At 44.3% G+C, this 14525-nt stretch overlaps 1 protein-coding gene across 1 annotated transcript in view; it reads left to right on the forward strand.

The window, feature by feature from the left end:
• Window positions 1-14525, forward strand: part of LOC139730034 (uncharacterized) — a 67607-nt gene that overhangs the window by 33700 nt on the left and 19382 nt on the right. Inside the window, exons 6-12 of the mRNA XM_071640950.1 lie at window positions 450-535; window positions 3350-3506; window positions 4899-5040; window positions 6352-6570; window positions 9318-9474; window positions 9885-10082; window positions 10636-14473. Coding sequence (XP_071497051.1) covers window positions 450-535; window positions 3350-3506; window positions 4899-5040; window positions 6352-6570; window positions 9318-9474; window positions 9885-10082; window positions 10636-14473 — 4797 coding nt within the window. The remainder of the gene's footprint in view (window positions 1-449; window positions 536-3349; window positions 3507-4898; window positions 5041-6351; window positions 6571-9317; window positions 9475-9884; window positions 10083-10635; window positions 14474-14525) is intronic.

Here is a 14525-nt window from a genome sequence, read left to right on the forward strand (position 1 = left end):
TTCATTTCGCGGATAGCGATCTTCTCATTGTCCTGGTGTGCAAGAAAACAACACAAAAGTCCTGAATGAAAGTGTGACTTCTCGAAAAAAACACTTTGCTATCACACACATTTCCCATAGATAAATTGTACTTGCTCGAGTATACTCAGGACTAGTCTCCAATAGGTTTATCAAGGTTTAAGATGATAACAGTTCTCAGACAAGAAGACCAGTGTGTGGGACTGTACTTTAACTGTGACTTTGCTATTTCCTTATCCCCCTTTCCTGGTAACTCCATCTTTTCTCTAGGATATATGTGGTTTCTAATTCACCCACAATGCAATATGTTGCATGCCCCCATAGAGTTGTGTCATTTCCTGTTATGATGCTCCGGTAGCTTTAAATAAATTGTCATATTATCGTTGCTTCTCAACGTCTATTGTCTCTATCTTTCATTGCTCGTCTTTCAGAACGGCCACGTCGCGATGATGGACTCGATAATGAGGGCCTACGTGACAGAGACGGTTTCCATCGAGAAGGTCGTTCAGGCCGTCAGGTAAGAGACAGACACTTTAAAAGGTCCAGTAGCGTGTGGATACCATGGAGTGGTAAGGCTGGCCCGGTTCAGATGTACCCACATTTACCATAAAGTATTTTTTGCAGCATGAAATTTTAACGAGTAGGAGCTGACGGCCTTTTCCGCGGCATTAAATTTTCGCGAATTAACACTGCCATTCAATGCGTATAGTGTAGACAAGAACTTTTGCATTTCAATTTTGCGAATCTTGGCTCTTGCAAAATTCACAAACACGTCTGGTTTTACAGTAATTGTAAGCCCCCATAACACACTCTGTGCAGCTTTATCACCGATATCTATGTGAGTGCACACACAACCAAAGAATCTTGACTGGAGTCAACCATTTCCAACGAGCGTACACGCTTTGATGCAGGTCATATGAACTGACCAGCACTCTTCGTGGTCATCGAATATACCCCTTTGGGCAGCGAACGAAGACTGATTCAATCGGGCTACCCATGAATCCCCACGCTATCAAGTCCTTGACTCTTTATGTGCCATGTTCGCACGCCCGACTCAGTCGACAGCATGCCAACTTCGCATAATCTGCTCAAACGCACAAACCCGCCCAAACTGATTGATAAATCGGCAAATGTCACAGTACAATGAAAGCGTTTCTCGCGATTCCGTTCCTCTTACACAAATACCGGTAGCTCGCATTTTATGACACTGGTGATTGACTAGCAAGCGGTGTTCCCTACTGGAATTGTGTGTAAATTCTAAGTTTCTGCCACTGTTTGGTGTGCAAAATCATGCCTTTACAATAATGTAGCTGTTGGGCATTTGAAAGAAAAACAATGATGGATTTGTCATACAATTATCATCAAAGCAAAGCTTGACATTTCCTCTACGACTTTGCTAATACTGCATGTCCAATTCAGCAAAAATGTATTAAAGTTACATAGATTTGAAGAACAGAATGTTTTTTGAAAGTATGACTACGTTGGTGTCTCAGAATAATGTGGCACATGGAGGGTTTCTGCCATGACACATAAAGAGGTAAACATACGAATAAATTCCATATGAAAGTGGACTGTTCTAGTGAATAGCATAATATTAGACGAATTCAACTGCAGAAATTTCATCATGATTGGACTTCAAAAAAAGAAAGACGTACGATTTTTCAATTTTAAACATTTTCACAAAATGGTGATATTTGAATTTACCAGAGCTATATCATGCAGTCCACCTTTGATGATGAAATTTGTTCCATCCTGTTTGTGTGATTTTGCTCTCTGTATTAAAGGCAACTTGAAAATGGAATTGTATTACACTTCAGTGCTTCTTTATAACTAAGTGCAGTGCTTTACAATGCAGAAAGGATATCTGCGCGTAATGATTTTGCACTCCAGCATTTATTTAAACAGAAAGAAGACTCAACTGAGTTGATCACGAATGCAAACAGTTCTGGAATCGTGACCTTATCATGACAAATTAAGTCTAACCAAGATTTGTGCTGACTGCTGGATGCAGCCTCCAACTTAAGGTTTAATTGAAATCTATTAATGGTTAAGTGCATGTGAACAAGACGATGTCAAAAACCCTTTTCTCATTGCCTGCTGTCTACGTGTACTTGTGGAAAGTTTGTGCAAAGAATGTTTAAACCCAGCTCCTGTTTGGGTCTGGGCTATTTTCAACCAAAGAAAGCTTTTACTTGGCTGTAGATACTCATTCTTGCAGCATACTGCTGAAAAAGTAGTTTTATATGCGATTTGCTTTTAAATAGATTAGAGTGGATTATCAGGATCAATGTGTTTCCTTCACGGAATGGATGCATTATTGTATGAGATTAGGATACTGTGCAAGTAAAGGCCTTTTGATACTACAGCTTCAGAGAGGTTGTACACAGAATATGCATGCTTGAACCAGAAGAATGGGGCTTTACAGTAGCAAGATTTCCTTGCAGAAATAAAAGAAAATCACTTTGATACTTTTTAGCAACTTATGAGGCTTACAGGGGAGTGTGCCCTTGGGTAGAGACTATTTTCAGACTCAAATACTCAGAGCATGAGGAGACATTGTTGATTGGGCAAAAAAAAAAAAGAACTTGAGCAGAGTCATATACCAAGAAAAGTACCAACTGTATTGTTCAAATAGGAGCTTGTTTAAAGGTGCACAAGGTTATGGTAAAAAGGAAACTGAAGAAATGGAGCGTAGTCAGTGTGACATACAAACTCATATCCTCCGACACAGTTTGAGAAGTATCTGTTTTGAGAAATTTTGTGACTCAAAAAATGGAAACCTTGGGCCCATTGCATAATGTGTGTAACCAGAGAAAACCTGGCAAGAACTGAAAACTCAGGTTAGTATGATTCTGCCATTGACTTTACACAGGAAAGATTCTGTTTCAATTCAACCTGAGTTTTTCTCACAAAAAAAGAAAGAAGTTATGCAACAGGCCCCTTGTAATAGATGTATATTAACCAAATATATACCAAATGTATATCAACATGGTGATAATTCAAAAATACATCTCATAGAAATATTAGTACACCCTGGCACAAAGCCATCTCAATTTTTTTTTTATTATCACTGTATTCATTGAATTTTTTTTTGGAAGAGACGTTCACTTGCAGAAAAGCAGAGTCCATAATGCCTCTGAAGTAAGCACAGCATTCAGAAGCATTCTTTGAACAAACTAACTCGCAAACTATACCATTATGCCATGATGATACTGTATGATATGTTTGGATAATGCTACTTTCTTACTTTTTTTGTGATGGTAGCTGTTAATGTTTTAGGGAACCTGTTGTTCTTGACCATATGGTATCATTTTCCACTCCCCTTGTGCAGGAAAATCACCACATTCAATGCCTCCAGCGATTTGCCCTATGACCTGGAGGACGCCCTCTTATTCTGGGTCAACAAAGTGTGCATGGCCGTCAGGCACCGGGTGGAAAGGGACAGGAAGTCTCATCAAGCTAGCATCATCCAGTCTGCAGCTCCTTCAGTATGTATACCAGGGTCATCAATAAAGTCATAGGTCATAGTGAAGCCAGGGTCATCCATTGTGCGGCTCCTTCAGTATGTGTAGGGATATTATATACCAGGGTTATAGATAAGGTCGTAGTCAAACCAGAATCATCCAGTCTGTGACTACATCAGTATTTATACCAGGGTCATTGATAAGGTCATAGGTCATAGGTAAGCCAGTGCCATCCGTTGTGCGACTCCTTCAGTATGTGTAGGGATAATGTATACCAGGGTCATAAAAAGGTCGTAGTCAAGCCAGCATCATCCAGTCTGTGACTCCTTCTGTATGTATTCCAGGGTCATTGATAAGGTCATAGGTCGTAGGTAAGCCAGGGTCATCCAGTCTGTGGCTCCTTACTTTATACCAGGGTCATCGATAAGGTCACAGTTGGGTCGTAGTCAAGCCAGTATCAGCCAGTCTGCAGCTCCTTCAGTACATTTACCGGGGTCATCAGTAAGGTCATAGGTCGTAGTTTAGCCACTGTCATCCAGTCTGCGGCTCCTTCAGTATGTATGCCAGGGTCATTGATAAGGTCCGGGGGTCATAGATAAGGTCATAGTAGGGTCATAGTAGGGTTGTAGTCAAGCCAGCATCTTCCAGTCTTCGGCTCCCTCAGTGTGTATACCAGGGTCATTGATAAGCTCATAAAGTAATAGTCAAGTCAGGGTTGCATTATTAGTGGTTATATTTTAAACAGTACTGTAGTTTCATTGATAAGCTCATAAAGTAATAGTCAAGTCAGGGTTGCATTATTAGTGGTTAACAGTACTGTAGTTTGGTAATAGTGTCAAGTCACTGTCATACTCAGATTCTGAGCAGTATGATACTCCTTGGCTAGTGATGTATCTTATAATTTTTGTCTTTTGGTGGTAATCAATTTCATGCAACACTCTAGGAAAAAAAAAAGCATCAAAGGCTCGCTTGTGTCAAAGTTCCCTTTGTGTTGATCTCAAAACTTAACCCCAAACATGAGCAAATTTCAGGATTAAATTAATTTTCTCATATCTCTTGTCATTGCTGCTGAGAGGTAAGCAATGCCAGAACAGGAAGCAATGGTGAAAAAGAGAACAAACAAACCCTCAAGATAAAGAAGCCCCCAAAAATGCAGTATCACCATTTGTTCATGGCATTTATTGTATATTGGCTATCACTCATAGTATATATGGCAAACTCCACTGCTACAAACTGGTATTTAAGTTTATGACTGAAGACGCCAAACATTGCCCTGACATTTCAAGGTAAAAACACAAACAAACAAACAAAAACAAATTTAATAGAATATTTATATAGCCTTTTATGAAAATGTGGGATCAAACTTCATCATATAATCATGACAGCAGTGAACACAGTGTCTTTGTTTCATTTCAGATTCGTGTGAAGAGAGACCAAGTCCAGCCCAAGGAGCCACACTTTTTCCCCCAGCTGGGGGACCTGACCAAAGAACTGTCAGATGGATGTTGCCTAGCAACCATCATCCATTACTACTATCCTCACTTGCTCTCTCTAGATGGTAAGTTGGTGCCCCAAAAATCCTAAGGGAATTTGAATAGCTGGCCTCTTGATTTGCAGTAGGCTTAATCACAGTGTTCAGAAATTCACTTCAAACTAGATCACTGAGTGAATCTGATGTGTTGAAATTTTGTGTGTTTATTTTTTTGTAGTTACTGCAAAAGAATTGAAAGTTATCAATTATGAAAAATAGTGAAATGGTCCCTGTGGTTGGATCTCACAGTATTGAATAGCATAGTCATTGAAAGACCATAACTTCCATGCTTTTGTGTCCGTCCGACCAAAAAGAAAAGAAAAATTAGGAGCTGATTATGGATATGGTAATTTCATGCAGCAGCAATGTTGGAAAGGATTTTGGAAGGTTAAAACCTACGTTGTATGCTTGCAAGCCCTTCCCCTATTATTTGGCTTTGATAGGAGTAAGGATTCAAAGTATTTGTCCTCATACAGCGTGTGAGAAATGATTGTCACTCTAGTTGTACCTCGACTGAAATGTTATAACATCGCATGGAAGATCACAGTTAGCAAAGTGGTGTGTGATTTCCCTTTCAGATGTGATTTTCCTGCCTTGGAATTTAATTGAAAAACAAACAAGCAAACAAAAAGAATGCTAGGAATGTACACATGCCTTCCTCAATGTTTTTTTTTTTTCTTCTCAACCGTCCTTGGCCCTCAAGATGTTGTCCTCCACAAAACAATGTCCTTTGCCAATTTCCTCCACAATCTCCAGTATATGATCAGTGTCATGATGTGCGGTTTCCTTCTTTGATGTATTATCCTTCCTCAGAATTTTATTGAAAAACAAGCAGTGCTAGGAATATACACACATCTTCCTTAATGTTATTCTTATCTCAACTCTACCTGACCCTCTAGATGTCACCTTGCAGGAGATGTCCTTCATTGATTCCCTCAACCACCTCCAGTATATGCAATAATCAGTAATGTGCTGTGTGGTTTCCCTTTCAGCTGCAATTTTCCTGACTCAAAATTTCATAGAAAAGCAAACCAAAGGAATGCTGGGAATGTACACTGTACACATGCCTTCCTTAATATCGTTCTTATTATCAACTTTCCCCGATCCTCAAGATGTCGTCCTCCAGGAGGCAATGTCCTTCACCAATTCCCTCCGCAACCTCCTGTAAAATAATCAGTAATGCGGTGTGCAGTTTCCTTGTGAGATGTGATTTTCCTGCCTCAGAATTTCATTGGGAAAAAAAACAACAACAACAGACAAAAAAAAAAAAGAATGCCAGCAAAGTGTACATGTACCTTCCTCAATTTGTTCTTATCTCAACTTTTCGTGACCCTCTAGATGTCGCCCTCTACGAGACGATGTCCTTCGCCGATTCCCTCCACAACCTGCAGATGGTGACGGCCTTCTTCCAGCACAACCTGCCTGGTGTCCTACACTTCACTCTGGAGGACCTGCTCTACAGCGAGGAGACGATGAAACCCAACCTCCTGGCCCTCGTTGCCGAGATGTTCTGGAGCTTTGAGGTGGAGAGGCCCGCCCATCTTGAGGCTGATCAGAGTAAGTTGTAGCCTCTAATCTTGGCAGAGGATGCAGCTATTGTCTTTGCTGTTACGCTAAACGTCTGATGCGGCAAGACTATTGTCTTTGCTAAGCGATACGTCCAATGCGGTGAGACTCCAAACAGTGGAAGCATCCACCGCCTATATCCACTCGTCTTGCTTTTCTTAGTCATTGTTTTCTTATTATCGACTACGAAATGCTGCCACCGTTTCATAGTCAGTAATAAGAAAACAGTGACTAAAGCAAGACGAGTGGATATAGGCTGTGGATGCTTCACGCACATCCTCTGTTTGTAGTCTCGCCACATCAGATGTATCAGTTTGCAAAGACAATAGTCTCGCTGCATCAGACGTTTAGTATGACAGTAAAGACCATGCTGCATCCTCCGCCTAGATTATAGGCAATTAGAGTAAGTTGAGGTGGAAGGTCACAGCTATCCTATGTGAGCACCATAGTTCAACAAGACTTCATCTCTGGATGACTTAAGATTATTTTAGTAATTCATTTTTAATTATTTGTGGAAACTAAAATATGAGTTTTCCCATTGCAAAACCACCAAAGTATAATTGCATTTGAGGATATTGGTTGTCAAGAAAGTAGTAATACACATAATACAACAGGCTTTATACTAAAGTCATAATTGTTTCTGTGTGTATTTCATATTAAAGACAAAACTTGTCAACTTTAGAATGGCTGTTGATTGCACATACAGTGTACATGTTTCTTTTTTGTTCTCTGTGGAAACAATACTCATAATACATCACAGTGTAGAATTCATGGACACAGTTTGGGGATTTCTCATGTCAAACTAATCATTGTTTGTACTGTGTATAGAATGTAGTTCCCTTTAACTCTAACAATTGTACTCCTCCCACCTCTCTCTCTCAAGTGGCACAGACTTTTTGGTGTTTCAGCCAAACACCCTCACCATTTGGTGGGCTAGGTAAGACGGATGGAACCAAATTGGTGACTTGTCACAGAGGAATGCATGGTCCGAGTCTCACAAAGTATCCTTCTCTTTTCGGAAGGATTTTTTTTTTCTCGGCTATAGGTGGTAGCAGTCCTATCCTTTCTAGTGCATGGATTTTATCCTTCCTTCCAGCAAAAAAATAAAGATAAAAATAAAAAAGATATAGATAGAAATGTAGATGGTGAGTGGTGGTGTTCAGAAGTACTCTCTATCACTTATCAGTTTGATGCATGTAGCTGTGGTGAGATCTGAAAGTCCTCACAGTATGACTTGATTGACCAATCAGTGTCTTCTGTTGGTCATGTTAGACTTGGCATTGGACAAAGAAGGTCTTGGCAAACGCCCAGAGCATGCAATGTTCCAGATACACCAAACTACTTGAGTTTGATTTTTACCCGACAGACTGTGTTGAAGAAGACACATATCGTTGCTGGGACGACAAGACCTCATATCTACAAAATGTCAAATGTTCAGGAGAGCAAAAAGGTATGGCGGCCAAAGCAATATAGCGAATGGGATAGCCTTTCCTTTGACATGCCGTGGCTGCTTCATTTTTGGAGTAAGACAGTTGGGATTTGGCCAGGACATCACTTTATCCATTATTTGACCATTAATCCAAAAAAGTCATTTTCATCAAAATTTCAGATACAAGGTCTTGTCAACCCAGCGACGATATAAATATGGGATTGCTTCAAAATAGTTTGAAGGTTTTCTGCGACATAATTCAAAATTTTGAGTTACATCCATCAGCAGTGCCATGAAAAAAAGGCAGTATTCATGTACAAAGGACACAGTCAGTATACAAAATTTTGTAACTTTCCGAATTAAGTACTGTTGTCTAAGGTCATATTTCTTCTGCTTTCTTAAACAAAGACAAACACTTGCCTTGAACTTTTGTGACAAATAGCCACTCTCTCATTTTTTTTTCATTATGCAAAATTTTTACAAATTTGCATGTAAAGTAAGTACAAAGTGTACAGTTACCAAGATATCAAGAAGAGTATGAAACATTGATGCACTTTCTCCAGATCCTGAGCAAGTTTTAGATTATGTGCTTGCCTGTGTTTAAGACAACACAGTAAAATGTATTACAAGTGGTTACTACTTTATGTCATAGACATATTACTAAGGACAGTTGAAATGTGTATTGACCAATGTCAGTAATACAAGAGGGATTGTATAGTTTTGGTTGAGATTGGGCTTCAGATTTTTACTTTTTTGTGTGAGATAATGAGAGATTACTAATGAAATTTGAAGGAGCATACAATTCTAAAAGGAAATCAAAGTTTATTGAATGAAAGTCGGTTTTGAAACGGCTGAAATATCCAAAAAGGAAGTGTTCCTATTTTAAGTTGATCCCACTTGTTGATTAGGACCAGTTTGATATCTCAGCCATTTCAAAGCTGATTCTCATCAAATAAACTTTGACTTCCTTTTAGAATTGTACACTCTTTCATATTTCGTGAGTGGTTTCTTTTTAATCTCACCGATTGCCCTTTGGAATCTCCCAGATTTTGATGGCTGAATGTTGGGAGCCTCGCCTGTTCTGAGAACCCCTTCCATCAGAGGTCTGGCTGTTTATTTCCCTGTAATCTTTGAGACCAGATTTGACTTTATGGGGGTAAAACAGAATTGATACCTGACTAAGAAAGTCCCTATGACCGTGCTTCAAGTTGTATTCAAATCTTTAAAGAATGTCTCGTTCTGTTGGGTGCGAATGATGCCGTAAAAGTAGATGAAACGAACCTCCCAAATTGCTCTTTGATGCACACAGTTGGTCGTCAGTCATCTGCGTTCACGCCGAGTAAGTCCGATGGGAGGCCTCCTCTCCCGATCAGCGATGCCACGAAGAAGAGCTTCCAGTCCCCTGCCATGTCCCCCAAGCTGGAGAAACAGAGTGTGGACCTGACCAAAGTGGCCTCTAGTCCAAAGTGAGTAGATGAAAATACATGCTAGATGCAATTAAGTAAATCACAGGTCAGGGCTCTCCTGTATATATTTGATTGTTTCGTTGTTTTGCATTGTACAATTTCACATTGGGTGAAATTTGCATTTCTACTATTGACAGGGAAAACAACGTCAGTAACAAAAACAAAATGATATTTAGTGAGGCAGGGTTTGTGCCCTTCATACCCACCCGGAGTAACCGTGTGGTGAAAAAGTCTAAGAAATGATTCAGAAAACCACTTTGTGACATGTTTTGATTGCAAATGCATGGATACCCCTGTGAGAATAGGGAAGTTTTAGAGGTTAAGTAAGGCCATGTGGCCAGCTTGCATGACGTTTTGAGCTAGGGCCAGAGTATTAACCAATACCCTTGCCTTTCCCTCAATGCCAACAGTTCTCAGAGGAGACTGTTGAATCGCCAGCAGCAGGAGAGGAGCAGCATCTTTGGGGACAGCCAGGTGGATGAGAACACCCCACCCCCAGGCCACCACCAGCATCAACACCAACAGGCCATGCCCCACCCAAACTCCAGGGAGCAGAAACCACCCGGCTCTCAATCCATCTTGGCTTGGGAGGAAAGAGATGAGAGAGGGTGCGTAGTCAGGACTATTTAGAGGGGATGGCTAGTAACTGATCAGTAGGAATCCATTGGAATGCTGGAGGATGATTGTTCCAATCCTTGTGGGATTCATTTAAGAGTACATTATATACCTGTTGTTGTGTGAAAATCATTTGCTTCAGAATGGTCTCATATTCAAGTAATGTGCAGTTTAATGTTTCCAGGTTAGCATGACTGTACAGTGACGGGGCGATCGTTAACGGCCCATTAACGATTGTCATTGTCACCATAATCTTTATACTCTTATCATCATTACCTAGAAAGTTGCTCCTTCCCAGTCAAACTCATTTCTTTGTGAGGGTCCTTCCATTATTGCTACAGGTGGAAATTACCTTTTATCCATTTTGTACATCCTGCTCTAAGACAGATGAGGCTGGTTGAAAATCCTGTCTGTGGATGTTAGCATTAAGTAGGAAATTTACTGGAATCTTCTGTTATGAAATCTAGCCTCATTACTCTTTACCACTAACAAGGGTATTGGACATTGCCTCTCTAATAACTGTGACTTCATTTGTTTTCTGTGCAGGACGCCAAATACTGCCACCTTTACAAGACCCCAAAGGTCCCACGACTCGCCTGTGGTCAGCATGCAGTCCAGCAGAGCAGGTAGTCTCCTGGCCAATGTCAGCATCGACAGCGAGATGAACGAGAGCCAGGACTTCTCAGGGCTTGACATCGAGGTCAATCCGCTGCCAGAGCATGCAGGTCCAGAGGGACCCCTGGGAGGCGTTCAGCATTATGAGTCTGAGAGGATGATGACCACCATCCAGCAACGGCCACTCACCCAGAGCGGCAACATCGAGAGCGAGGATCTTGAGGTGGAGAGCCTGACATCAGCAGCTTCATCCCGGATGTCTGTACATGCCTCACAGGAGCCTCGAGGGTTTGGCGATCCACGAGTTCAGAGCAATCATTACTCGTCACAGAGAACTGAACCATTTGTCAATGGCGTCAACGGAAGTCAGCCGAGTCATTTTCCCTATCAAGGAACATATCGTGTGAATCATAGGGATCAATCTGAGGACATTGCAAGTCCAGCAGGATCTGACACTGGCAGTACAGATTCATCAATTTCGAGAAAGAATCTCAAACTCGATGTTCGGCCGGTAGATATACTCGGCTCCCCTCGAGGTCCCACAAATGAACTCATGCCGGCGGTTCTGAGACCGCTGAAGGAGAAGTCGCACCAGACCAGAAAGATGGAGGAGAGAGGGGAGCACCACAGGCAGAGGAGCAAGCACAGGACTGCAGACCCGCGACCAACTCAGTCCCAGCACTCACAGGACCACGGCAGTGATTCCTCAGAGAGCGTCGACGCAACCACCCCACTCAGTGGAGAGAGCATCGCAGATTCCCTGGCCGGTGACCTGGCGCTGCATCGAGCAAGGATGGCCAGGGGAGGAATGGGTGGCTTTGTGCTTGCTCCGGCCAGTCAGAGCGACCAACCCCAGCTCGCAAAGGGGAGGCACGGCGAAGCTTTCTTCATCAGTGGAAGCCAGGCGGCGTCTCAAGGCAGTGATGCTCACAGCACCAGTGCCCCTCCTGGGGCGAGGAGCTTCACGATATCAGACAGGGCGATGACTGTCGATGATGCGAGGCAAGCTGGTATACCAGTGGTTTCCTCATCAAGATCTATGCAGGGGCTCAGTGAGCAAGGCTTCCGCATGGCACCCGATGGATTGACAACCAGTGTGTCGGACCAGGAGATCTACCAGCCAAACCCCCAGCATTCCCACTCTTTCCAGAATCCGGGCTCCTCAGCCGCTGCACCCACATCCTTGCCATTCTCTTTGCATGCACCTAACCAATACTCCCACAACCCTCACCATGCACACACAAATCCCCATTCTAATCCCCACTCTAATCCCCACTCAAATCCCCACTCTAATCCCCACTCAAATCCACACTCCAATCCCCACTCTAATCCACATGCACGCACCCACTCCAACCCCCACCATGAGGGTCACCACCACTCCCAGAATCCCCACCACGCCCAGCCTAACCCTTTTGTGTTGCAAGCCAAACCCGAGGCCTATGTTCTGGATCACCCAGCGCATTCTGGTGTCTCCTCCTGGGGACACCCACAACAGCCTCATCCACACTCGGCCTCCATGTCTAACACAGGTATGTCTCAGTCCATGTCTCTTACCCATTCATCTCCACACCATGAAAAAGAGTCCCCCAAGCTCCTGGCTGAAAGCATTCACTCCGAGAGGGAGGATAAGCGGCCCGTCAGTTTTGCCTACAATCATAATCTGAGTCCTGTGATGCAGGAGAATGGAGGAGCCTCCATTGAAAGGGATGCCCCCGTTAATCTGCCCCACAGTGGTGTTTTACTAACTCATAATGTTCAGTCCAGTCCTGTCAGTTCTTATCCTGTGTCATGTGATGTATCTAACATAGTTAGTCCGAGTGTTCGTGATGTGACTAATGTCTGCCCGATGTGGCAAGATAGGGAGACGTGTGCCGTTAGTAATGTCCACTCCTTTGCTGCTGATGTGGAACATCTCCAGTCCAGTCAGTCAGCCTTCAGGGAACCAGCCAACCATTCCATGACAACATGGTCAGCCAATACCAAACACTCACCAAACACTGATTTTCCCACCACCCCAACCACTTCCACCATCCCCATTAACACAGGTGCACACGGCAACGGCTTCAACGAAAGCTCGGCAGCCAGCACGAGAGGTGGTCCGGTGGCCAACTCCGACTTGACTCAGATCCGGCTGCGGCTGGAAGAGAAGAGGCGGCTGATGGACCACGAGAAGCGGAAGCTGGAGAGGCATTTTGCCAAGCAGAAGCAGCGAGTCAGCAAGGCGGCCTTCCTGCAGGTACTGGCCAACAAGAAGCAGGAGAAGGAAGGCAGCAGTGATGCTCATCACAGGGCGGAGAGGCAGAGGAACCAGGAGAACGCCCAGTGGCAGGGGGAACCCCGCGTCCAGGAGGGCATGACCACATTTGCCGCCCTGGGAGCGAACAGGGAAATCGCTCAGCTACCAGCTTCCCAGCCACAAATGACCGAGCAGCAGCAGCAGCATCTTATTGAGCACAACCAGCTGACGCAGGCTTACTACCTGGCACACCAAGCCCAGCTTGCCCAGCAGGATGCAAACCAGCCCGCCCAACATCAGTATCCCAAGAACCAGCCCGTGCACACAGACCAAAGAACCCAGCAGCCCAGTCCACAGAGCCACGCCCACCAGCTGCAGATGGCGGAGGGAGGCCGTCGGTCCTCGGAGAGCCCCAGGTCCGGGCGAGATTCTGAAAGCCCTCGCATGAGGTCGGACTCTCCGCAAGTTCCTGGGGATGTTCCGAGGAGAACAGACAGTCCAGGCTCCAGCTCTGGCTCACACTCACCGCACCTGACGCAGGACGAATACAACATCTCACTGGAGAAACTGAATGCCAACCTCTCGCAGCTGCAGAACCAGATCCTGAGGCTGTCTCTTCAGCAGGAAGAAATGAAGAAGGGGTTACAAGACTCGCCACGGCAGGCCCATGAGTCTCCGAGACATGTGGGACAAGGGGATGCATTAGAGCATGACGTTCCAGAACATAGAGATGTCCAAAGACCTTCCTCGAGGCCTCTGGCAGATGCATCAAGCCAAGCAAAGGGCTTCTACGTCGATGCCGGAGACCAGAGACCAGAGACGAGAACCGATCGCGAGGCGTACTTGTTGGAGGAAAACCCAGCGTTCACTCTGCAGCAAGGGCAGCCCCAGAGGAGTCCACAGGGAATGCAGCAGCAGCAGCACATGCAGCCGTCACCCCAGGGGCACCCCTATGCACCCAGTGAATCCCAGGAGGGTGGCATGGAGAAGCAACCTGTGACGAGCCACCGGTTATCGGATGTCACCTATGTGAAGTCGGACGTGAGCGACAATAAGTACATAATGGAGGAGGCATACAGAGGTGACGGTGATGTTAGGGAAATGGAAAGAACTGTCGGAAAGCAAATATTAGAGCGTGAATATGACACCCAGACGCAACTCAATCAATTACCCATGCAAGATGAGGACGACTCGCTCCCAGCCAACCAAAAGAAAGGGCAGCAGATCATGGCATTCAACATTGACATGTCGTCACCCAAGCAATCTAGGCCACCCCCGGCCAACCAGAGGAAAAAGGAAGTCAAGAAGAAAGTTGTGGAGATGCCAGAGAAGAAGACCTCACCACCACGGACACCAACAAAGACGCCAGCGCCAGCGCCGTCAGTGTACGAAATCGTCGGGGAAGGAGAGGAGGAAGTCCCGCAGGACCAGGTGGATCTGGTAGTACGCCCTCTAGAGCCAGCCAGTGTGAGCAGGGAGGATGATACGGATGGCAACGCCATGGTGTCGGGATTCATCATCGGTGAACAGCAGGTATCTAGCTCTTAGTTTGTTTGAAAGCTTTTCCACTGGTGACTAAAATTTT

This window comes from Diadema antillarum, unplaced genomic scaffold (assembly GCF_040938485.1).
Source record: "Diadema antillarum isolate AM-2024a unplaced genomic scaffold, OU_Dant_1.0 seq00000286_RagTag, whole genome shotgun sequence".
Taxonomy (NCBI): domain Eukaryota; kingdom Metazoa; phylum Echinodermata; class Echinoidea; order Diadematoida; family Diadematidae; genus Diadema; species Diadema antillarum.